Source organism: Paroedura picta, chromosome 1 (genome assembly GCF_049243985.1).
Source record: "Paroedura picta isolate Pp20150507F chromosome 1, Ppicta_v3.0, whole genome shotgun sequence".
Lineage (NCBI taxonomy): Eukaryota > Metazoa > Chordata > Lepidosauria > Squamata > Gekkonidae > Paroedura > Paroedura picta.
Window position 1 is genome coordinate 176,855,427 of NC_135369.1, and position 25,213 is coordinate 176,880,639.

Sequence of the window (25,213 nt, forward strand, 5' to 3'; positions counted from 1 at the left end):
GAAGCGAAGCAAACCGCTTACGCACAGGACCGAACGCAACGGCGGCAAAACCCAGAGTATCGGATGATGTACGTGGCTACTCCGGAACCGCTTCTGGTTGCACCCTGGTCCCGGGAAGCTCCACTTTCTTCTGCATCTCGCTAACGTGGCTTTTTCGGCGGCATACGTTGACTCTGCGCCTGGTTGCCGCCTGCAGCGTGCATAATTGATGATTTTAGCCGCCGCCATTCCACCCCGAATGCAGACCTTCCACTCCGTGCATAATGAGCGCTAGAGAGTAAAGTCTTATTCCTTAGTCTACTTTACATTGTTTTTCTCTCTTCTTCATTTTGGTTTCCTCTCCTTTTTATTGTCAGCAGTGACAAGGCAGAGCACGGAGCAGTAAGTCTGAATGAGGTCTTTTCTTCTTTGGGACTGCTTATTTGCAGAGGGGAATTTATTTCAGGAGTCAGAGAGGTCATGTCTGCTTTTAATCCTAAATGACAAGCTGTCTTGCTGCTGCTTGGCTGTGCAGGAATCTGTACCTTCGAGTATGTACAGAATGCCTTTTACTCACCAGTGTGCATTAAGTGCTGCCAAATTGCTCCCAAACTATCACAACCCAATACAATAATGACCTCCAAACCATCCTATCATTAGCAGCCGTGCTCAGTTTTGCTTCCTTAATGGAATCGATCCATTTCATCTTGGATCGCCTGCTTTTCCTGCCTACAACTTTTCCTAGCCTTATTGACTTTTCCAGTGAGAGCCGAAATACTATCAAGCTCCTGTCTTCATGCTGCCCCCCTTCCCCTGCAAAAAAAAATCCAGTATTAGAATTTACGTTCCGAAGAGGCACTTTGCAACCTAGGGTTGCCAGCCAGAGGCTGGGGAGGACCACGGAGGTTTTCGTACTGTGCTAGGAGTCAGCAGGAACTCTATAGTTTCATCAGCACAATGTTGATTTGGAGGGGGTCTTATTTCCCCCTGCTGGCCTACCAACCAGTTGTAAGGGTTTGGGATCCAAAGCTGAGGATTTTTGACCCCTGCTTGAAGTGGAACATGGAAATCTTCATGCAGACTTTTTCAACTTTTTGATCAAGGAAGAGCCCCTGAAATAATTGTTCAGGCTTCGAGGAGCCCCGGAAGTGATGTCACCTGGCCACGCCTCCCTGCCTTGCCCCAAGAAGTGCCCTGTCACCAGAAGTGACATCACCACCTGAGTTAACAGGCAGTTTTAAGGAGGGCTGAGGGGGGAGAGACGGGAGGTGGTTTAAGGTAGGGGTAAGTGTGCAGGCTCCGCCCCCTCCCAGGTGGAGAAACCAAAAGAGAACTTGGGGTAGGGGGAGCAATGGAGGCGGCCAATTCCCTAGCTTGTGGCTGAGTCCATTAAGGCGGGAGGGGACAGGCTGTGGACCCCCTCAGGGGCTTCCGTGGACCCCCAGGGGTCCACAGACCCTGCCCTAATGTAACGATGGATCCTTTAGAAAAATAAGCCAGGGAACAGGTTAAAACCACCATTAAAGCAGCCTAGGAAATACCCGTAAACCAGTCTTCAGATAAGAACCAAAAAGAAACACCAAGAGACAGAGACCGATAAAGCCTTTAATAAAAAATCCGAGTACTAAATCATCGTTTGGCCCCACATTTAAAGGACAGTAAGATGGGACAGCAACTGATTAAAGCTGTTATATATTGCCTTCACAGAACCACCCTCCAAGATATTTTCAGGCATTTTAAGTTTCTATACAAATAGTAAGCATTAAAAAAAATTAAATTAAAGCCATTTCCAAACATGACAAAGCGTTACAAAAGTAGGGATACCAAGTGGGACCTGGGGTTTCTCTAAAATTACTCTCCAGATTACAGAGATCCCCTTCCCCTGGAGCAAATGGATGTGACATGGTACCCCACGGATATCCCTGTTATTTCAAGGCTGCACCCTTGAATCTCGAGGAGTTCCCTAACCTGGCTCTGGCCAAGCCCATCTAAAAGAAAGGAGACAGTGTTTTACAGCAGGGGTAGTCAACCTGTGGTCCTCCAGATGTCCATGGACTACAATTCCCATGAGCCCCTGCCAGCAAATGCTGGCAGGGGCTCATGGGAATTGCAGTCCATGGACATCTGGAGGACCACAGGTTGACTACCCCTGTTTTACAGAGCGCATAAAACAAGATGACAAGCTCATGAGGGACGGCTGATAAATTCAAATAATAATGCCAATACAATGCAGCTGGGTGTTGTGGTGGGTGTACCACTCAGATCTCTAATTCTGCCATCTTCCTTCTCCCCTCTAGCCCTGAAATGAACCGGACTCTGCTCAGGTGTTCAGCTTACAAGAAAATTCACGATTGCACATGTCCATGGGTGGGATGGGTGGGAGTTAATTCATTATTATATATTTTTTTTTCAATTTGTTAAACATTATTTGGTTGAATGTTTCAGGGGGTTCGCAACAGTACGAAAGTTGAGAGAGTCTGCTCTGAAACGATCAAGTGAAAAACTGCTTGTTCATTGCCCCTTATATCTCAGCAAAGAAAGGGGCAACCACTTTTTTAAACAACACACACACGAACACACACTCACTCCTTTAGCTATAGCTTGCTAGACTGCTTTGAAATAAACCAAGTAAATGCTCCAAAACAGCATTTTAGAAGACCTTTATTTATAACCTCTTTCGTCCAAAAAACGATCACCAAAGTAGCTTACAGTCATCAAGATGCAAGACAATTCAGAATTCTATTAGAAAACAATTTTCCTTTGAAAGAAGATTCTCAGATGCATGATGGAGCAGGGCGGTTTCCTGCAGTGCAAAATTAACACCAAAGAAGACCTTTTACAGCAACAGATAGGAACAGATAGGGATTCCCCAAAGCAGATATTTCACTGCTTGAACTCTAAATGGCTACCAAACAGTTAAAAACACTGCATAAACTTGGTTAAAAAAAAAAACCCTGACAGGATGAAAGAAAAAAGGTAACAATAACAAAGTTGTAGTTGCAGATTTATTTGCATATTTCTGCAAGAATAAAAAAATATGCATCTCCCGATACGTGTGGCTAAAGATGTCGTCCTGAGAGGGTGGCAGGGCATCTGCTCTGCTATCCCTGAAGCCTGACAGGGGTCAATTGTGCAAGCAATTGGCAGAAAAGAGGAGGGGTACGCAAACCTCACCTCACCTTTCTACCCAGGAAGTTCTTGGGGCCGTCTCCAATCCTTTAGGGAGTATATCTCCCTGGATTATAGGCTGTCAGCGTTCCAGGTCCAGAGGACGACTGCCATTTTCTACCTCGGACTTTCTTTTCTTTCTTTAATCTTAAAGTATCTGCTTCAACCCTACATGATGATTTACCACAAATGAACGCTTTGAACTGAGGGGAGGACTTCGGCTGAGTTCCAAAACATCATTTACTGCAAGTATCTCTCGCTTTTTTTTTCTCCGTCTCTCTTCCTGCATCAAAGCCCTTTGTTTCCCCCCTCCTCTTACTCTGCTCTGCCTGAAGCCACCTCGTTAAGAGGCAGGCTAATTCTCCTAACTAAGCAGAAGAAGGATTCAAATCAACTCGAATTAATTGGCAAAAGCTCTTATTGTAATTGTTTTGGTTTGGTTTTCGGAGATAGAGATAAGAGCAGTGAATGTGAAAATCTCACGAGAACTTTGTGCCAGTACGAGAATCCCTGCCTTAACCGGCTTCAATACGTCACATGCCTGTGCCGGAACATTAGAGGATAAAACAGAGGACCTCTACTGGCCACTTGTAAAATTGTTTGGGGCCGGGTTTTTTTAAAGTCAAAATCATGTCTATGTTAAAAAGATTGGCTCATCTAATAGAGATACAAACCCAAGATTACAAAGTATTCTTAGATGGATTGATCAAAAATATCTCCAAGGAGATCCAAGATGGCAAGGAAGAAGTCTTCAATAGGAATGATGGATCAATAACAGTGACTGATGACAGCTTTAAACAAGGTGGAAAACCAACAGCAGAAGAGAAATCTGAAATTCATATCTTCAAGGAGATCCAAGATGCCAAGGAAGACGTCTTTAACAGGAATAATGGATCAATAACAGTGGCTGATGACAGCTCTAAACAAGGTGGAAAACCAACAGTAGAAGAGAAATCTGAAATTCTGGAGACGGAAAATGGGATGCCGGAGTTCTGCAGCCCAGATAAGGACACCCTTTTTAAAAAGACATACAGCCATCTCAAAGCAAGAGTGTACAAAAATCAATCAAAAGAAATATGGATCTGCAGTGAAAGTAACCGATTTAAAGGATCTCTCTGGGGAAAAAATTGTATTGATACTGGAGTCCAGGAGGTGCAACGGCCTCAAGATTTATCGATGCATATTTTGCGGGAAAGAGTACAACTGCACTTTCTACGCCAAAGGCCAATGGGACAGAATATAATTTTACGGGAACGACAAGATGTAGCAAGCCTCGAGATGAGACCCCCTTAAGAAGACCGAAAGCTCATATTGTTTTATGTTTAATGTTATACCGTATTCTATATTTCCATTTTTATGAAAAAGGGGAAGCAGTGTCTCTTTCGCTCTTGTTTTTTTTTTTTGTCTCTTTTCTTTTATAGGCATATAGGTAATATAATCATTAGTGCTGAAAATGTAAAATGGGGTTCTCCCCCCTTATTTTTTCTTTCTTCTATTAGTGAATTGTCCTAGGACTAAAGCCTACACTGAGGATGGTTCTTAGAATGGGTCAAGCAAAAATTGTTTTGTAGATGTATTAGAACCAAGGATAAGGAGAAGCTATAGAAGACTGAAAGCTTATATTGTTCTATGTTTAATGTTAAGCATTTAATCTAAACCTGGAAATCTTATTATTCTCTGTATTAACAACATATACTGTATCCTATATTGCTATTTTTATGAAAAAGGGGAAGCAGTGCCTTTTTTCTCTCTTGTTTCTTTTTCTTAGTAGGCATATAGGTAATATAATCGTTAGCGTTGGAAATATAAAATGGGGCTTTCCCCTCTTATTATTTTTTTTATTGGTGTATTGTTATAGGGCCAAAGCTCATATTGATCTGTAGAAAATGCAAAGCTCTCAACTTATACCTGTCAGGATGGCTCTTAGAATGGGCCAAGTATAAATGGTTTGTAGATGTATCTGTATTAAGGATAAGGAGAAATTATGAAATCCTTTTGTAATTTTTTTTTCTTTGTACATCTTTAAGGCAAAGCCCTACTTTCCTCTCCCTTTATTAGGGTATTGATACAGGGCCAAAACTAATACTGTGCTATAAGAAATGTTTAATGTTAAGCATCTAACTCAAACCTAGAAATATCTGCTAGGATAGCTCTCAGATTGTATCAAGCAGTTAATGTGAGGTCTACGATCTCTCAAGTAAGTTGATTAATAATAACTTTTCTTTTGTATATCTAAACAGGCTTTTTTTTTTTTTAATGTAGTGGAAATGTGGATGGCTCTTAGACTCATGGCTCTTAGAGTTTTGGGCAAAAGTTTATATCACTGTGGAGTCAATGTGGGGTCGTATATTCTCAAATGATGACTATATTTCTATCTTTATGAAAATAAAAAAAAACATTATAAAAAAAAAAAAATATGCATCTCCCTATAAAAACACATACAATTTTTGTTCCATATTAACATGGCATTTTGTTCCCACTGCTCTGAGCGCCCTTCTTATTTATTTAATTTATTTATATACCACCCTCCCCTAAGGCTCAGGGCGGTTCACACGAAACGCATAGGAACAATTAAAAATTCAGCATCAATTCCCCTGGATAAAATAGCTGCTTTGGAGGGAAGATTCTATGACATTATACCTTCCCTCCCTGCCCCAAGCCCCACCCTCCCCAGACTCCGCCCTCCAAATATCCAGGAATGTCCTGACCTGGAGTTGGCAAACCACAGATTGGGTCAAAAACTCATGAGAAGAAAACAGATAGCTGCTAGCAACACGCTGTAAAGAAGGCGTGGCCAAACTGTGGCTCTCCAGATGTCCATGGACTACAATTCCCATGAGCCCCTGCCAACAACATGCTGGCAGGGGCTCATGGGAATCGTAGTCCACGGACATAAGGAGAGCCACAGTTTGGCCATGCCTGCAAGCAGCAGTTGTTCCTGAGTTCTTGTAGTGCTAGAGCTCAGGCCCCACCGCAGTAATGTTGCCCCTCTTATATACCGCTTTTCTCCCCCAGAACAAGTCTCAAAGCAGCTTACAATCGCCTTCCCTTCCTCTCCCCACAACAGACACCCTGTGAATGAGGTGAGGCTGAGGGAGCCCTGATATTGGTTCTTATATGCCGCTTTTCTCTCCCTGAAGGAGGCTCAAAGTGGCTTACATTCGCCTTCCCTTCCCTCTCCCCACAACAAACACCCTGTGAGGGAGGTGAGGCTGAGAAAGCCCTGGTATTATTGAAGAAGAATAAGAGTTGGTTCTTATATGCCGCTTTTCTCAACCCGAAGGAGGCTCAAAGTGGGTTACAGTCGCCTTCCCTTTCCTCTCCCCACAACAGACACCCTGTGAGGTGGGTGAGGCTGAGAGAGCCCTGATATCAATGCTCAGTCAGAAGAGCTTTATCAGTGCTGTGGTGAGCCCAAGGCCGCCCAGCTGCCTGCATGTGGAGGAGGAGCGGGGAATCAAACCTGATTCGCCAGATTAGAAGTCCGCACTCCTAACCACTACACCAAGCTGGAGACCCCCCAACCCCACACACTATTACTATCTCCAAACTACAAAGCTCAGTTCCCCTAAGGAAAGTGACTGCTTTCAAAGGTGGGCTTTATGGCCTTATGCCCTCCCTCACTCTCCTCCAATGCAAATATAGGTGCTGATGCAATATTTCTTACCCACAGCAGAGTGGCCTAAGGTCTAGTGGTCAGCAGGAGCCCCCGGGCCTATTCCTTGAGTGCTGATAAGAAAATAACAAACACACAACCAGGCTGGCAGTGCTTCTTCAATCTAATCCATTCCTGGATAGAGTAGAACAGAAGAAGAGCCCTATTCAGTGATACAAATGGGTGCAGAACCCGTGCCCTGCGTCCTGGTGCTAAAGATGGGAGTGTCTACTGTGAAGAGGAAGAGAGGTGGCAAAACAAGCAGGAAGAAGGCCAGAATTTCCCTGAGATCTATTAGTCGAACTTCAGAGGGACGACCACAAAGGACCAGAGAGCGACAGGTTCTTCAGGGACCTAATCTGTCTAGCTTTAAAACTACACCGTAGTCCCCTCTGAAGGCTGGGACTGAAAGACGGCATAATCTGCTTCTCTTCCAACACCCTCCCCAAAACCTGCCCTGCCCCGATTCCACTCCCCAAACATCCGGGTCTTCCTCGACCCACAGCTGGCCACCTTACCAGGCTCCTACATACAGAAGATGCTTTTCTGTTTGTGGATTGCGGGCCTTCTATGCACAGACGTATTCTACCCACGGAAAAACTGTTTCAAGCCACAGGTTGCCAGAGAGGGAAAATCCCCCGTCTATGCCCGTGCTTTTCTCGTGGCATTCATTTGAAACAAAACCCCAAATCAGCAAGGGCCAGACACACAGCTATCCCACAGTGGCAGGGCACTGTTACACACCGAGGAGACCACATGGAAATGGGGACTGAGGGCAGGAAAGGGGAAACTGCACCTTACTGAGCAACGTGTTAATAAAAACCAGCAGGGAAATGGAACTGGGCGATCCCACTTCCCACTTTGTGGGAGTGAAACAGGTTTTAAGTATTTAAGTGTAACTCGGCTAACCCCCTAGGACAGCCTTTTTCAACCGTTTGACCGTGGAGGAACCCCTGATATAATTTTTCGGGCTTCGAGGCCCCCGGAGGTGATGCCAGCTGGCCACGCCTCCATGCCATGCCCCCACCCCGAAGTTGCTTAGCACAGGAAGTGACATCACCACCCATGTGAACAGGCGGGCTCAAGGAGGACTGAAGGGCAGGGGGAAACAGGAGCAGGTTTAAGGGGGGAGTAGGCATACAGGCTCCGCCCCCTCCCGCGAGCAGAAACCACGAGAGAACTCCCTCATGCTTGGGAGGGGGAACAACAGAAGTGGCTGGTTCCCAAGCTTGTGGCTGAGTCCATTAAGCCAGGAAGGGAAATGTTGCGGACCCCCCTCCAGAGCTCCCACAGACCCCTGGGGGGGTCCACGGGTCCCTGGTCAGGAATCCTTGCCCTAGGTGCGGGGGGGGGGGGGGGAAGAGACATGAGACCAGAACAGCCAAACAGCAGGGCGTAGCATCACCTCACTCCCACCCTCCAGTCAATTTGTGGAAGAGGTCTTCGTCCAGCGATTCATTCTGGTCTTTGGCGCGGGTGGACAGGAAAATGTAGCCTCCGATATATTCGTGGACCACCTTGCAGTCGCTGCTCAGGCACGTGAAAGCGATAGACACGTTCTGGTCAAATTCAATTGCCACCTGAAGGGGGAAAATAATAATTAAAAAAACAGGATGAAATTGAATATAAGCATTATATCTGCTGTGATTCAGGGGAGCCAAGGGGTCAGAGACCCCCGCCTGGGTCCCACTCCTTTTGACCTACGCAGCAACCAGCCTTGTGGTTCCTCGAGGTTAAGGGTTAAGAAGCCAGTCCACAGGTGGGACCTGGGGATCCCCTGGGTTTACAGTTCATCTCTAGGTGTCAGAGATCAGTTCTCCACCTTCTTCAAGGTTTGCTGAGCAATTGAAAATAGGCAACCTGTACCTTCTAAAAGAGGCTCCAGGAGACTGTACTCCCACAGATCTCAGTAGGGATGCCAGCCTCCAGGTGGGACCTGGGGATCCCCTGGAATTATAGCTCCTCTCCAGACTAAAGAGATCAGTTCCCCTGGAGAAAAGGGCTGCTTCAGAGGCTGGAGTCCATGGCATTAGATTCCACTGACGTCCATTCTCCAACCCAAATCCTGCCCACTCTCAGCTCTACTACCAAGGTCTCCAGGTATTTCCCAACCTGGCAATCCTATGTGCACACAAATAAAGCAGACCTTTGTAAAAATCTACAAAGCTTTATTAACAGTATTTGAAAGGATATCACTATGAAGTATAGTCCCTGTAGCTTAGCAACAACAGAGAAACAAAACACCCCAAACTTTTCTATCTAATACATCTGGTATCTGATATTAGATGGCACATCTTGCCGCATGAGAATCCAAGCTCAGGGGTAGTCGTCAACCTGTGGTCCTCCAGATGTTCATGGACTACAATTCCCATGAGCCCCTGCCAGCAAATGGTGGCAGGGTCTCATGGGAATCGTAGTCCATGGACATCTGGAGGACCACAGGTTGACTACCCCTGGTCTAAAGCATTCTATACGTTACAGTCCATCATGGTATAGCATAATGTATGGAAGCATACTAGCACGGCACAAGCATACAGGTAGGATGGATTCCCTCTGGCCTTATGATAGTCTTTTGCCCTCTGGCACCAGGTGATTTCTCAGATCCAATCAGAAATCTTGACAGAGGATGTCAATCTCCACTCCTAATTCCCCCTCCCATCTGATTAGATAAGTTCTCACAATTAGCCAAATACCACATTCTTGAATCTGGCCTTGAAAGAGATAAGGATGGCATCTGCAGGAAGGCACAAGCTATGGACACCTGCAACCCACACCAGCCCTTGGTGCATTTGCATTAAGCACAGATGCCTGGCTTTCCCAGTGACTTTTTATGCAAAGGAAGGTGCATAATTTAAAGCCGCTCAACCTGTGCCTCGGGACATGCAAGCCGTTGCTGCCTCCACAAACATTTAAAACAGCCATCAGCTTCCCGCTTGCCGTACAACCAACAGGGTTTATGGGAAGAAAGGACTACAGGCTAATTTATCACCCACAAAGCTCATGTTTCATGCTACAAGGTTCTGAAGCCTTGAACAGGTGCTGACTGGTTTACAACACAGATCCAGCTACACCAGCGCTCTGTTTCCAGCGGAGGCCATCCAGGTAGTGCGGGGAAGCAGCAGCAAAAGTAGAGCATGGTCCTTCCTGCTCCATCTGTAAGAGCGAGAATTCAGATGTTCTTTGCTCCTAAACAGGATCCACTTAAGTCTCATGGTTAATCCTGTTTGATAGATCTCCTGCCCTTCCAGGAGTCAGCATGGTTAAGAACGGTAGCCTCTAATCTGGCGAGCTGGGTTTAATTTCCTGCTCCTTCACATGCAGCCAGCTGGGTGACCTTGGGCTAGTCTGAGTCCTGATAGAGCAGTTCTCACAGAGCAGTTATCTCCTATTCAGCCCGCCTCCCTCACAGGGTGTCTGTTGTGGGGGGAGGAAGGGAAAGGCAATTGTAAGCTGCTTTGAGACTCCTTCAGGCAGTGGAAAGCGGGGTATAAAAACCAACTTCTTCTTTCAGGAACCCTAGTTGAGAAAACCTGGTTTAGGACTTTAAAGGTTAATAGCAAAACCCTTAACCTGATCCGGTCTCCAATCCGGAGCCAATGCAGCAGTCTGCTCTCCACTGGGTCTGCACCACTGGTCATGAAGGCAGGAAAAACAAGAAGCCATCTTTGATATCTGGGCGGAGACCTTCTTAAATTCGCTTTGGCTAAGGAAAGTCGACAGCCCTGAAGGTGCCAGCCACAGTAACTGGTAATACGTCAGGGACTAAAACAACCAGTCTGGAAAACCCACAACAATCTGGAATCCTGATTGTCACGTGCTGAAAAACCGCCTGATCCCAGAGGAAACAAAAGGTATATTCAAGTGATGCTCATATGACAAACATATTAATGTAACGACTTCTGTCTGTGAGAGGGGGGAGGTTTGAATGTTTTTACACTCCCAAATGCATGTGACATACCAGATCTATTACAAACCTGAAGTCAGGGGCTGGGGGTTTACTATTATCTACTGAAGCCGTTTCAGTCAAACCCGGTCAAGTGGAGAGACACCTAGAATCATAGAATCATAGAGTTGGAAGGGGCCATACAGGCCATCTAGTCCAACCCCCTGCTCAACGCAGGATCAGCCCAAAGCATCCTAAAGCATCCAAGAAAAGTGTGTATCCAACCTTTGTTTGAAGACTTCCAGTGAGGGGGAGCTCACCACCTCCTTAGGCAGCCTATTCCACTGCTGAACTACTCTGACTCTGAAAATTTTTTTCCTGATATCTAGCCTATATACCCCCTTCAAGGATCGCTGCCTTGTTGTGGCAAGGGGGCTTGCGTAGTTCAGTGAAGCTATGAGCTATACCGTGCAAGGCCACCCAAGACGGACAGGTCATAGCTGAGAGCTCTGACAAAAGGTGATCCACTGGAGAAGGAAATGGCAAACCACTCCAGTATCTTTGCCATGAAAACTCTATGGACAGTTCCAATAGGCATAACGATATGACGCCGGAAGATGAGCCCCTCAGGTCGGAAGGTGTCCAATATGCTACTGGGGATGAGCAGACGGCTAGTACGAGTAGCGCCAGAATGAATGAAGCGACTGGGCCAAAGCCGAAAGGACGCTCAGTTGTGGAAGTAACTGGTGGCGAAAAGACAGTCCGATGCTGTAAAGATTTTTATTCCATAGGAACCTGGAACGTCAGATCCATGAATCAAGGTAAGCTGGACGTGGTCAAACAAGAAATGACAAGACTGAACATCGACATTTTAGGAATCAGTGAACTAAAATGGACAGGAATGGGTGAATTTAATTCAGATGACCATCAGGTATACTACTGTGGACAAGAATCTCGCAGAAGAAATGGAGTAGCCTTCATAATCAATAAGAGAGTAGGAAAAGCAGTCTTGGGATACAATCCCCAAAATGACAGAATGATCTCAGTTCGAATCCAAGGCAAACCATTCAACATCACAGTGATCCAGGTCTATGCCCCAACCACTGCTGCTGAAGAGGATGAAGTTGATCAGTTCTATGAAGCCCTACAACACCTTCTAGAAGCAACGCCAAAAAATGATGTGCTTATCATCATGGGGGATTGGAATGCTAAAGTAGGAAGCCAAAAGATAACCGGGATAACAGGCAAGTTTGGCCTTGGAGTACAAAATGAAGCAGGGCACAGGCTGGTAGAATTTTGTCAAGAGAATACAATGGTCATGGCAAACACTCTTTTCCAACAACCCAAGAGACGACTCTACACATGGACATCACCAGACGGTCAACACAGAAATCAGATTGACTATGTGCTCTGCAGCCAAAGATGGAAAAGTTCTATCCAGTCAATAAAAACAAGACCAGGAGCTGATTGTGGTTCAGATCATGAGCTTCTTGTTGCAAAATTTAGGCTTAAATTGAAGAAAGTAGGGAAAAGCACTAGGCCACTCAGGTATGAACTAAATCATATCCCCGACGAATACACAGTAGAGGTGACAAATAGATTTAAGGAATTAGATCTGATAGACAGAGTGCCTGAAGAACTATGGACTGAGGTTCGCAACATTGTACAAGAGGTAGCAACTAAAACCATCCCAAAGAAAAAGAAATGCAAGAAATCAAAATGGCTATCTGAGGAAGCTTTACAAATAGCTAAGGAGAGAAGGGAAGTGAAAGGCAAGGGAGAAAGAGAAAGATACACCCAACTGAATGCAGAATTCCAGAGAAAAGCTAGAAGAGATAAGAATGCCTTCTTAAATGAACAGTGCAAACAAATAGAAGAAAACAATAGAATGGGGAGGACCAGAGATCTTTTCAAGAAAATTGGAGATATGAAGAGAACGTTTCATGCAAAGTTGGGTATGATAAGGGACCAAAATGGTAGGGACCTCACAGAAGCAGAAGAGATTAAACAAAGGTGGCAAAATTATACAGAACAACTATACAAGAGCGAGCTTAACATCCCTGATGACCACAGTGGGGTAGTTACTGACCTGGAGCCAGACATCCTGGAATGTGAAGTCAAATGGGCCTTAGGAAGTCTGAGCAACAATAAAGCTAGTGGTGGTGACAGCATTCCAGTTGAACTATTCAAAATCTTAAAAGACGATGCAGTAAAAGTGCTACACTCAATATGCCAGCAAATTTGGAAAACTCAACAATGGCCACAGGATTGGAAAAGGTCAGTTTACATTCCAATCCCAAAGAAGGGCAATGCCAAACAATGTTCAAACTACCGCACCATTGCACTAATTTCTCATGCTAGCAAAGTTATGCTCAAAATCCTACAAGCTAGGCTCCAGCAATATGTGGACCGAGAACTTCCAGAAGTACAGGCAGGATTTCGAAGAGGCAGAGGAACTAGAGATCAAATTGCCAACATACGCTGGATCATGGAGAAAGCTAGGGAGTACCAGAAGAACGTCTACTTCTGCTTCATTGACTATGCTAAAGCCTTTGATTGTGTGGAGCACAACAAATTGTGGCAAGTTCTTAAAGAGATTGGAATACCAGAGCATCTTATTTGTCTCTTGAGAAATTTATATGCAGGTCAAGAAGCAACAGTGAGAACGGAACATGGAATCACTGACTGGTTCAAAATTGAGAAAGGAGTTCGGCAAGGCTGTATACTGTCGCCTTGCCTATTTAACATGTATGCAGAGCACATCATGAGAAATGCGGGATTAGAGGAGTCACAAATTGGGATCAAGATTGCAGGGAGAAATATTAACAACCTCAGATATGCAGATGATACCACTCTAATGGCAGAAAGTGAAGAGGAACTAAAGAGCCTGTTGATGCGGGTGAAGGAGGAGAGTGCAAAAGTTGGCTTGAAACTCAACATCAAGAAAACAAAGATCATGGCATCCAGCCCTCTCAATTCATGGCAAATAGATGGGGAAGAAATGGAGATAGTGACAGATTTTATTTTCCTGGGCTCCAAGATCACTGCAGATGGGGACTGCAGCAAAGAAATTAAAAGACGCTTGCTCCTGGGGAGGAAAGCTATGGCAAATCTAGACAGCATCCTAAAAAGCAGAGACATCACCCTGCCAACAAAAGTGCGTTTAGTCAAGGCTATGGTATTCCCAGTTGCAATGTATGGCTGCGAAAGTTGGACCATAAGGAAGGCCGAGCGTCAAAGAATTGAGGCTTTTGAACTCTGGTGCTGGAGAAGACTCTTGCGAGTCCCTTGGACTGCAAGGCGAACAAACCGGTCAGTCCTAGAAGAGATCAACCCTGACTGCTCTTTAGAAGGCCAGATCCTGAAGATGAAACTCAAATACTTTGGCCACCTCATGAGAAGGAAGGACTCCCTGGAGAAGAGCCTAATGCTGGGAGCGATCGAGGGCAAAAGAAGAAGGGGACGACAGAGAATGAGGTGGCTGGATGGAGTCACTGAAGCAGTAGGTGCAAACTTAAATGGACTCCGGGGAATGGTAGAGGACAGGAAGGCCTGGAGGATCATTGTCCATGGGGTCGCGATGGGTCGGACACGACTTCGCACATAACAACAACAACAAGCCTATATCGTTGTACTTGTAGTTTAAACCCATTACTGCGTGTCCTCTCCTCTGCAGCCAACGGAAACAGCATCCTGCCCTCCTCCAAGTGACAACCTTTCAAATATTTAAAGAATATTTAAACAACCTGAAGTTGTTTGTTTGTTTAGATTTTTACACCGCCCTTCCCTATGGCTCTGGGCAGTTTACATAAAACATTCCGGAACATTTCCATAGAACAGTATCAATACCAATATAACAACATAACAAGAATAACATACCAACTAGAACTAGAACAGTATCTCAACAACAGTAACTTTGACACTCCCTTGGTAGGTTCGGCCTCTCAGTCTGTGTGCGGGGGGGGGGGGGACGGACGGACGGACCTGTAGATGTTATGGGTCAGTCGGCCTCAAGCGAATGCCTGGTGGAGGAGCTCCCTTTTGCAGGCCCTGCGGAATTGTGGAAGTTCCAGCACGGCCCTGATCTCTTCGGGGAGCTCGTTCCACCCGGTGGGGACCAGGACTGAAAAAGCCCTGGCCCCTGTTGAGGCCAAGGAAGTTCAAGGAAATGAAAGACTCTGACCTGCCGTATCTCCCAGTTCACATTCCACTGTTTCATGTTTGAGAATCTCCATGTCGTAATTGGATCCCCGGTGGCAGTATCGATCCTGATCAGTCTGTTATAAGAGATTCCCAGGAGGTCGTCTTTCTTGCTTCCTTTAAATCTGGGGAGAGGGGAGCAGACAATCTGTTAATTTTGTACTCAAGGTTAGAGGTTTGCCCAATAATACAAAGAATGCTCTTGACTCTGTCCATCTCAAGAAAAATACAATACTGTGGCACAGTGGTTACAGTGCTGGGCTAGGCCCCGAGAGGGCCAGGTTTGAATCCCCATTTGCCATAAACCTTTAGTGGCTGATTTAGGGGGAAGCACGTGTTCTCAGCTCTTCTGGAATCCTTGAAGGAAAGACAGGATAAAAATACACCAAATAAACAAGAAGCACCTGGAATATAATTCGGGTTGGTTGCCATGTTGGTCTGAAGCAGCAAAGCAAAGCTTGAGTCCAGGGGCACCTTTTAAGACCACAAAGTTTTATCCAAGGGATAAGGTTCCCTGTGCATCCATATATCTGAAGAAGCATGCGGGCACACAAAAACTTATCCCTTGAATAACAATTGGTTGCTCTTAAAGGGGCTCCTGGACTCAAACTCCCGAAAAGTTCTCTTGTTATACCCCCTTGAGAGAAGACGCTGCATTCCGACAAAGGGATGTCAGTAGAATGGGCCCCCCCCTAGTGGACAAAGCATGTTTTGCACATCTATAAACGCACTCGCTCAGGTCAAAAGAACGTATGATTAACTGCTTATTTGTCAATGATTTCAAAGGTATGTGCTCCATGAGTGAGACTGGGGTTTTTGGAAGGGGGGAGGGGGGGTCATGCTAGACACTGTTCCACCTGATTGGATTTTTCCCAGCAGATTAAATTCAGGCAGAATCTTCTGCACTTTGTAGAGGATTGTGAGCAGAGAGGGAAGGAAGCGGAGATGTAGATGGGGAGGGACTAGGGGATCCCATTAAGAACAATTTGTCTCAGCCAGGATGGTGTAGCGGACGCTAATCTGGAGAGCCCAGGCTGATTCCTCGCTCCTCGCCATGAAGCCTGCTGCGTGACCTTGAGCCAGTCACAGTTCTCTCAGAGCTCTCTCAGCCCTACCTGCCTCACAGGGTGCCTGTTGTGGGGAGAGGAAGGGAAGGCGATCGTAAGCCGCTCTGAAACTCCTTATGGTAATAAAACACAGGGGATAAAAAACAGCACCTCTTCTTCTTCTTCAGCTAAGAAGTCTAGTAGAGTGCAATACTGTGAGCTGTTTTGGGTCCCCAGTGCCAGAGTACAATATGTCAGTAGCCGGGATCCTGCAAGCCACCAGATTGTGGAATTGCCCCTGCACTCCACTTCTAGGAACCCTTTCCAACCCTGGGAAATTTTATTTCTGGGGTGGAGGGATCCACATGAGCTAACAGCCACAAGGATTCTGTTGCTGCAGAGGGCACAGGGGTGGGAATGAGATCACCCTTTCTGCATCGAGAGCCAGTGTGGTGTGGTGCTTAAAGAGTGACGGCCTCTACTCTAGAGAACTGGGTTTGATTCCCCGCTTCTCCATGTGCAGCCAAGTTGGGGGACCTTGGGCCAGTCACAGTTCTCTTAGAGAAGTTCTCACTGAGCAGCCCTGTCAGAGCTCTCTCAGCCCCACCTCCCTCACAGGGTGTCTGTTGTGGGGAGAGGAAGGGAAAGGTGTTTAAAAGCCGCTTTAGGATTCTTTCAGGAAGTGATAAGCAGGGTATTAAAAAAACCCACCTTGTGTGAGTGGAACTCCATTCATGGAAAAGGAAGGAAGGAAGGAAGGAAGGAAGGAAGGAAGGAAGGAAGGAAGGAAGGAAGGAAGGAAGGAAGGAAGGAAGGAAGGAAGGAAGGAAGGAAGGAAGGAAGGAAGGAAGGAAGGACTTTGCCCCCTTAAACCCTCTCCCTCACTCTGTTGCTGCCCTGCTCATTTGGCCACTGATAATTCCTCTTGGTGATAGTTAAACGTGCAACCCACTAATTGCCTCAAATTGCAGCTCAGTGGAAGAGGATCCGCTTGGCATGTAGAAAATCTCAGGTTCAATCCCTGGCCTCTCCCCTTAAAAAGACTGGGCAAGCAGACGATGTGAAAAAAAACCTTTTCTCTGCCTGATTACCTCACAATGTAGTAGGTCAATCCAAACTCCGGAAGAGACTGCCACGCCTGGATAAACCGAAGTTTGGTTTCCATCAGAGACAGGTGGGAAATGTTCTGGTGGGCTTCCAGAATGCGAGCGGTCAGCTGTAAGTGGGGAACATGGAGGAGAAAAAGGTAGCCTTCATTAAGAGATGCATGAAATTCAAGTGGTTTTTAGAGGGATGGACATCCAGGGGGGGTCCAACAGGAGACAGCTCACTGCTGCCACCTTCAGGAAGCAAATAGGTATCTGGGCTTGGAAGACCTACAGCAAAACATCTAGAGCAGTGGTCCCCAACCTGCGGCCCGCGGCCCGAAGGCCATGGCGCCGGGCCGCGGCTCCCTCTCCCCACCCACCCCCCGCAGTAAAAAACTTCCCTCCCCTTCCCACCCGCTCCAGGCCCATCGTTGGCCACTTGGTGGGGGGAGGGGATTGAGAGGACCATATATGGTCAAATCTCCTGATAAATGTTTAACAAATTTAAAAAAAATATTTAAAAAATTAATTCCCACCCATTTGGGAAACGCTTCCAGGGCTGTCAGTAAACCCCAGGGTTTCATGAGACCCTGGTCGCGTCGCTCCAGGGAGGCTTACAGTACAGTCTTAGACTCATAGAATCATAGAGTTGGAAGGGACCTCCTGGGTTATCTAGTCCAACCCCCTGCACTATGCAGGACACTCACATTCCTATCGCTCATGTACTCTAACCTGCCACCCCCTTGAACCTTCACAGAATCAGCCTCTCTGTCAGATGGCTATCCAGCCTCTGTTTTAAAATTTCCAAAGATGGAGAACCTACCACCTCACAAGGAAGCCTGTTCCACTGAGAAACCATTCTAACTGTCAGGGACTTCTTCTGGATGTTTAGATGGAATTTCTTTTGCATTGATTTCATCCCATTGGTTCTGGTCCGTCCCTCCGGGGCAAGAGAGGACAACTCTGCTCCAGCCTCGATATGGCACCCTTTTAAATACTTGAAGATGGTTATCAAATCCTCTCCCAGTCACCTCCTCTCCAGGCTAAACAGACCAAGCTCCCCCAACCTTTCCTCATACATCTTGGTCTCCGAACCCCTCACCATCTTTGTTGCCCTCGTTCCAGTTTGTCAACATCCCTCTTCAACTGGGGTGCCCAAAACTGAACTCAGTATGCCAAATGACGCTGAACCAGAGCAGAGTAAAGCAGTACCATCACCTCCCGTGATCTGGACACGATACTCCCTTTGATACAGCGTTTGATACTCCCTTTGATTCACTCTTTAGCAGAGTGAAACCCTTCCCCTTGACTTCGGTAGACTTGGACAACAGCACCCCCTGCTGGCTGCGTCCTTTGCTGCAGGCTAGGCTGCCATTCTGATTGAGCGCCCCCTTCCCTCGTTACCTGTTTGGACTTATATTTCTTAGTGTACCGGGGCGAGACAAAGCACTCTGGTTTCACATCCATGCTCTCCGGGTCGGAGACGGCCTGGGGAGCCGCAGCCCTGCTTTTCATTTTCAAGAAGGACAGGATGTTGTGGACCTCCGGGCGGTACGAGCTGTCGGCCATGGTCTTCCCTTTGGAGGCGAGAGTGCAAGCCGCCATCCATCGGGCATACTGGTTCTCCTGCAACGGATGATTGGTTGGGCATCATGAGGGGGGAATTTGACACATGGGGCTGCCAACTCTGTGATGGGACATCCCTGGAGTTTTGGGGGGAGGGCAGCGTTTCGGGATGGGAGCGATCTCATGCTGGAGTATGCAAAATCTGCAGAGCGCCTGACTTTAAAATATGTGAAGAGTGTCCTGCAGGGGGGCATCGGAGGGATGTGTTTAGTATGGATTAGGACAGCCTTTTTCAACCTTTTGAACCATGCAATAGATGTTCAGGCTTCGAGGACCCCGGAAGTGATGTCAGCAGGCCACGTCTCCCTGCCACTCCCCCGGAAGTGATGTAACCACCTGACCCTTCCCCGTCCTTTCTCTCTCCACCTTTACTACTACTGTGGTGGCTCCACCTCATGCAGCCCAGAAAGAAGGGCAGAAGCTGAGAAGGCAGCCTGGATCACTCATAGCGTGCCACAACTGACTACCCCCTTGGATATTTACACCCACAGCCTCTCTACCAAGCCCACTAGGCAGGGGCAGGCAGTTCCCTAGCTTGTGGTCAGGTCCATTAAGGCAGGAGGGGGAATCCCTGGATTAGGAACTTCCTGGGATTTTTCAAAGAATCTTCTCCAGTGTCCTGATTGGCCCAACTGAAGACTTCCTGCTCCTCTGAGCACACTTCCTCCCTGCTTGCCTCCAGAACAGACAGGCTGAGCGAACAGCAGAACAGTTAGTTAGGCCTCTCTCCTCTCTCTTTCTAAATAAAACTTGTTTTATTCTTTTAAGCAGCTTAGTGATTTGCGCCTCTTTGCAAATTTAAGCTCTGCCAATGCCTTGGTGGGATATAATGCCACAGAGTCCACCCTCCAAAGCAGCCGTTTCCTCCAGGGGAACTGATCTCTGTTGCCTGGAGATGAGCTGTAATTTCAGAGGATCCCCAGGTTCCACTTGAGGACTGGCATGCCTATGGCCAAAGTCTCTTGAAATAGGAATGACATCCCCCTTTGGATCCTCCTTAACCCAGTACTGTAGGCCTGGGGTAGTCAGCCTGTGGTCCTCCAGATGTTCATGGACTACAATTCCCATGAGCCCCTGCCAGCAAATGCTGGCAGGGGCTCATGGGAATTGTAGTCCATGAACATCTGGAGGACCACAGGTTGACTACCCCTGTAATGTAGGCCACTGAAGCCTGGGCACTGCTAGAGAAGTTATTGCTGATGTAACAGGGGAGTGACCGATGATCCATTTCAGTGGTCCCCAACCTTTCTGAGGTTGGGGACGGGCAGGGCATCGGGCCGCGCCCGCGGGCCGCGCCCCCGAGCCACGCCCGCACATCGGGCCACGCCCACGGGCCGCGCCCCCCGCATCGGGCCGCGCCCGCGAGCTGCGCCCCCGATTCCTTCTCCCCGCCCTCCCGCAGTAAGAAGCTTCCCGGGCCGCAAGCTTGCGGCCTCAGAAGTTTTTTACTGCGGGGGGGGGGGCGGGGAGAGGGAGCCGCGGCCCGGCGCCATGGCCTTCGCGGCCCGGCACCGGGCCGCGGCCCGCAGGTTGGGGACCACTGATCCATTTGACAGTAAATCCAAGGTAAATAAATCGACACTCCCCTTTATATAAAACCGTGCAGAGTCCTGTGGCATTTGAAAGACAAATCAGGAAGAAGAAAACATTGAGAACAAAGAGTTAAGAAATAAGTGTGATCCTTTTAAAACACTAGGTCCATTAAAATAACATTTCCCTAGATTTTGCCGGCGTACTTCTTTTTAGTTTGTTTGTTCTCCACCTTTTGTTCTACCCAATTAGTCATTCAGAATGGGCTTCCTGTCCCCTTTTTCTTGGCCGCTGGGCATACAAAACACAAACACATTGCCAGAGACACTGCCTTGGTGGGCCACAGCCAAAGCTGCTGCAGCGAGACCAGCAACATGGAATGGGTCTGCACCAAGATGCCTCCTTGTACAGTTTTATTTGCAGGGTGGCATGACCTGAAAAGTCAAATACTGTAAATGTGTCAAGCCACATTATTCATTTGCTTGTTTCGCTGGTTTCCCACCTCGGCATGGGGGTTAAGAGCGGTGAACCGGGTTTGATGCCCCACTCCTCCTCTGCATGCAGCCAGCTGGGTGACCTCAGCCTAGTCACAGTTCTCACAGAGCTCTCTCAGCCTCACCTACCTCGCGGGTAGGTGTAGGGTGGGGGATTGTAAGCCGCTTTGAGACTCATGAGGTCTGCGGGGCGACTTTGGGCCAGTCACAGTTCTGTCAGAGCTCTCCCAGCCCCACCTATCTCACAGGGAGTCTATTTTGGGGAGATGAATAGAAGGTGACTGTAGGTCTCTTTGAGACTTATGAGGCCTACTGGATGACTTTGCGCCAGTCCCAGTTCTCTCAGGGCTCTCTCAATCTCACCTCCCTCACAGGGTGTCTGTTGTGGGGAGAGGAAGGGAAAGCAATTGTAAGCCACTTTGATACTCCTTTGGGTAGTAAAAAGCAGAGTACAAAGAAACACCTCTTTTTCTTTCTTCCCAACGGGGACCCAAAGCACCTTGCATCTTTCTCCTCTCCTCCAGTTTATCTTCACAGCCATCTGTGAGGTAGGCAAGGCTGAGAACTGAGGTCACCCATCGACCTTCCTTGGCAGAGTGGGAATTTGAACCTGGGTCTTCCAGACCCTCTTCTGATGCTCTCACCCAGCCTTTCTCAGCTTCTTCACCCTCGAGAAACCTGAAACATTCTTCAGGTGTCAAGGAGCCCCAGAAGTGGTGAGATCTTGCAGAATATGGTTGAGAAGCATGGCTGTGAACACGCCTCCCCTCCCCTCCCCCCACTCCCTCCAGGCCCATCACTGGCCATTTTTGGGAGGGGAGGGCAGGTCGACCTGATCACATATGGTCATATCACCCAATAAACATGCAACACATTTTATACAATATATTAAACAGCAATTAGCTCCCACCCATTCAGGAAACCCTTCTTGGACAGGCAAGAAACCCTGGTTGAGAAAGCCTGCTTTAACCAGTATACCACACTGGCTGGATGTCCTATTCTCTATTTATCTGAGTTTCTCTGCTTATGTAGGACATCGGACTGGCAACGTTCAGGCTCCCTGTTCTGCCACAAGCTGTACAAAGGCCCCAGCTCTTCACTGGATGTCCTGAGCATTACTGCAGCGGTCCCCAACCCCCGGTCCAGGAACTGGTACCGGTCTGTGGATCAGTCGGTACCGGGCCGCGGCTGCTCCCCATCCTCCTCCCCGGCTGCTGCCTCGGGGGCTGCCCTGCCACTCTGCTGTCGGCTCACCTTTGGTGCTCTCCAGCAGCTGCCATGGCTGGGGCTCCCCCTTGGCGTGGCACTGCGCAGTTGCACCTGGCAGCTCCCCCAGTGGGCGGCGGGAAGCCGGCGGGAAAGCAAGTGGAGCAGGGGCTCAGACGCCAGCGACATCCCTTGGCAAAAGACTACCCCCCCCTCCAGGCCTCAGTAAAATTGTCAATCGTTCACCGGTCCCCGGTGATAAAAAGGGTTGGTGGCCACTGCATTACTGCAACGGAGCTCCAGACAGAAGCTACTCACGTTATCACATCTCAAGTGGACTTCGTTCATTCCATCGGCAACCGGGATGAGCAATTTAATTCCATATTTCTTCCCCGATACACTGACGTCCGGCACAATTTCGCACCCTGGATGAGGGACACACGAGAAGAGGTAGATGGGGTTGGAGTCTACTTAGGTTCCTGCTTCTTCCCTCCCTGCTGCTCCTGGCAGGTATGCTCCCTTCCTTCATTTGACAGGTGACAAAAAGGAGCTTTACTGTATAGATCGATAAAGGCACCCTCTTACCCCTTAGGTTCAGTTTCTCAATCGGCTCTCCATGCTCGGCTTGTTTGTTTTTGAAGTAAGAAACGGAGGTGTCCTTGAAGACGAACCAATATTCCTTGAAGGCTTTCAGCGCTAGCTTTTTGGATCTGCAAGCAGACAATGGCGGGGTGAACGCTAATTAGTTCAACGTTGCTCAAGCCTGCAAATGGGCCAAACTCACCTCGGCCTGCACAGCCGAATTTCTCCCTTGTGGAACAGCCTCCCCCAGGAGGGCAGGAAAGCCCCCCCTCTCCCGGCTGTCACAAAGTCCAAAACTGAACGATTCACGAGGGAATAGGGGTTGTGCTGCACGAAATCAGGGGTGCCAGCCGACAGGTGGGGCCTGGAGATCCCCTGGAATTAAAGTTCTTCTTCAGGCAACAGGTAATAATTTTATTTTTTCTCTTCCCCTGGAGAAAACGGCTGCTTTGGGGGGTGGAGGTCCCTCCCTGCCCCAAATCTCACCCACACACGGCTCCACCCCAAAAGGCTCCAGGTCTTTCCCAACCCAGAGGTGGCAACCCTGTACAGCAGGGGTAGTCAAACTGCGGCCCTCCAGATGTCCATGGACTACAATTCCCAGGAGCCCCTGCCAGCTTTCGCTGGCAGGGGCTCGTGGGAATTGTAGTCCATGGACATCTGGAGGGCCGCAGTTTGACTACCCCTGCTGTACAGAATGGTTTTAAAAACTTGCTTGGATAAATGATTAAGGGAAAACCAGGGATGTGACTCAGAGGCAGACAAGAACAAGCAGCCTCTGGGTGTCTGTTGCCTTGACGACTCTATGGGGGTCGCCATAAGTCAGCTGTGACTTGTCGCCACCAAGGGGCCAAGATTGTGAACTATTCCACCGCATTTAGTACGCATTATATTGTGAGCGCCCCCTTGAGGTCCACCCCGGCTGCTGGGAGGGGGACAGAGAGGAGAGTTGCCAGCTCAAGGTTGGGAAAGTCCTGGAGAATTCGGGATGGGGCCCGGGAAAGACCTCAGTGGAGCCCAATGCGACAGAATCTGCCCTCCAAAGCAGCCTTTTTCTCCAGGGGATCAGATCTCTGTAATCTGGGGAAGAAGAAGAAGTAGTCTTAAAGTGGCTTATAATTGCCTTCCCTTCCTCTCCCCAAAATAGACACCCTGTGAGGGCTGAGAAAGCTCTGACAGGATTGCTCTGTGAGAACAGCACTATCAGGACTGTGATGAGCCCAAGGTCACCCAGCTGGCTGCATGTGAAGGAGAAGGGAATCAAACCTGGCCTGCCAGATTAGAAGCTGCTGCTCTTAATCACTACACCATGATGGCTCATATGATTCCAGGGGATCCCCAGGTCCCACCTGGAAGCTGGCAGCCCTACCCCCCTTCTATGAAGCCACCCACCCTTCCCCGCCCCCTGCTATTGTGCCTTCCACACTGGAGCTTCTTAGGCCGCCTGGGAGAGGTAGAACACTGGCAGAGCACTGCAGGTCCCTTTTCCGCTCCTGGACTAGGCCTCAGTCTCCCTTTCTGGCACTGTGCTCTTTCCTTCCTCCCCAACCTGTCTGAGAAGCCTGCCTCGTATTTCCCTCTCTGGCCTTACTGCTGCCTCCTCCGTCCTTGAGGAGCCAATCACCACCCCTCCACATTCACCCAAAAGCTCCTATACTTGGGCCTGGTTTCCCAGCTCCAGATGTCCAGTTATCTGGTGGCTGGCTCCTGTCGAGAAGAGAAGAAGAACTGATGTTTTATTAGTCCGCTTCTCACCACACAGGAGTCTCAACGTGGCTTACAGTCGCCTTCCCTTCCTCCCCCTACAACAGACACCCTGTGAGGGAGGTGCGGCTGAGACAGCTCTGAAAGAACTGCTCAAAAATGACTGTGACTAGGCCAAGATCACCCAGCCGGCTGCACAGGGAGAAGTGGGGAATAGGACTCGGTTTTCCAGATTGGAGGCCGCTGCTCTTAATCATTGCACCATGCTGGCTCTTAGGCAAGCAGTCTGTTCCTTGGCCCCCTTCCTTCCTGGACATAGACCAGGAAAGTATCCCAGCTATAGGGCCTTGGTGGTCATGGTGGGGTCATGTCTGGGTGTAGGCTCACATCTGGAGAGTCTGTTTCCTGGGCACATCATCCTGCTCTTACTCCATTGTTCTCTACATCCGTCATTCCATGTCCTGCTTTGTTTGACATATTACATCCGATACTCTCATTGTTTCTAATTTTGTCGTCCAGGTCGTGTTGTGTGGCTGCTTAGAAGTCTCATCCTGTGGACTGCCCTGACCTATGCTATGTAATCATAGAATCATAGAGGTGGAAGGGACCACCTGGGTCATCTAGTCCAACCCCTTGCACTGTGCAGGACACTCACAACCCTATCGCTCATCCCCTGTCACCTGCCACCCCCTTGAGCCTTCACAGAATCAGCCTCTCCGTCAGATGGCTATCCAGCCTCTGTTTAAAAATTCCCAAAGATGGAGAACCCACCACCTCCCAAGGAAGCCTGTTCCACTGAGAAACCGCTCTGTCAGGAACTTCTTCCAGATGTTTAGACGGAATTTCTTTTGAATTACCATATTTGCCGGCGTATAAGACGACTGGGCGTATAAGACGACCCCCCAACATTTCCACTCAAAATATAGAGTTTGTTACATTACATTACAGTACTATGGGCCACTATGGGCAGCTATGTCTATCCCAACTGAAGTGCACCAGGCGTATAGGACGACCCCCCCCACTTGGAGGCATGTTTTTCAGGGGGTAAAAGT

At 48.2% G+C, this 25,213-nt stretch overlaps 1 protein-coding gene across 3 annotated transcripts in view; it reads right to left on the reverse strand.

Moving 5' to 3' along the window:
- Positions 1 to 1,571: 1,571 nt before the first annotated feature.
- The window catches only part of FERMT1 (FERM domain containing kindlin 1), a 290,949-nt gene continuing 267,307 nt past the window's right edge, over positions 1,572 to 25,213 (reverse strand). For all 3 annotated transcript variants that reach the window (XM_077313253.1, XM_077313246.1, XM_077313238.1), the window contains 6 exons: positions 22,461 to 22,585; positions 22,194 to 22,300; positions 18,424 to 18,645; positions 17,023 to 17,147; positions 14,869 to 15,010; positions 1,572 to 8,382 (listed from right to left, as the gene is read on the reverse strand). In XM_077313253.1, the coding sequence (XP_077169368.1) occupies positions 8,209 to 8,382; positions 14,869 to 15,010; positions 17,023 to 17,147; positions 18,424 to 18,645; positions 22,194 to 22,300; positions 22,461 to 22,585 (895 nt within the window). In that variant the 3' untranslated portion in view covers positions 1,572 to 8,208. The remainder of the gene's footprint in view (positions 8,383 to 14,868; positions 15,011 to 17,022; positions 17,148 to 18,423; positions 18,646 to 22,193; positions 22,301 to 22,460; positions 22,586 to 25,213) is intronic.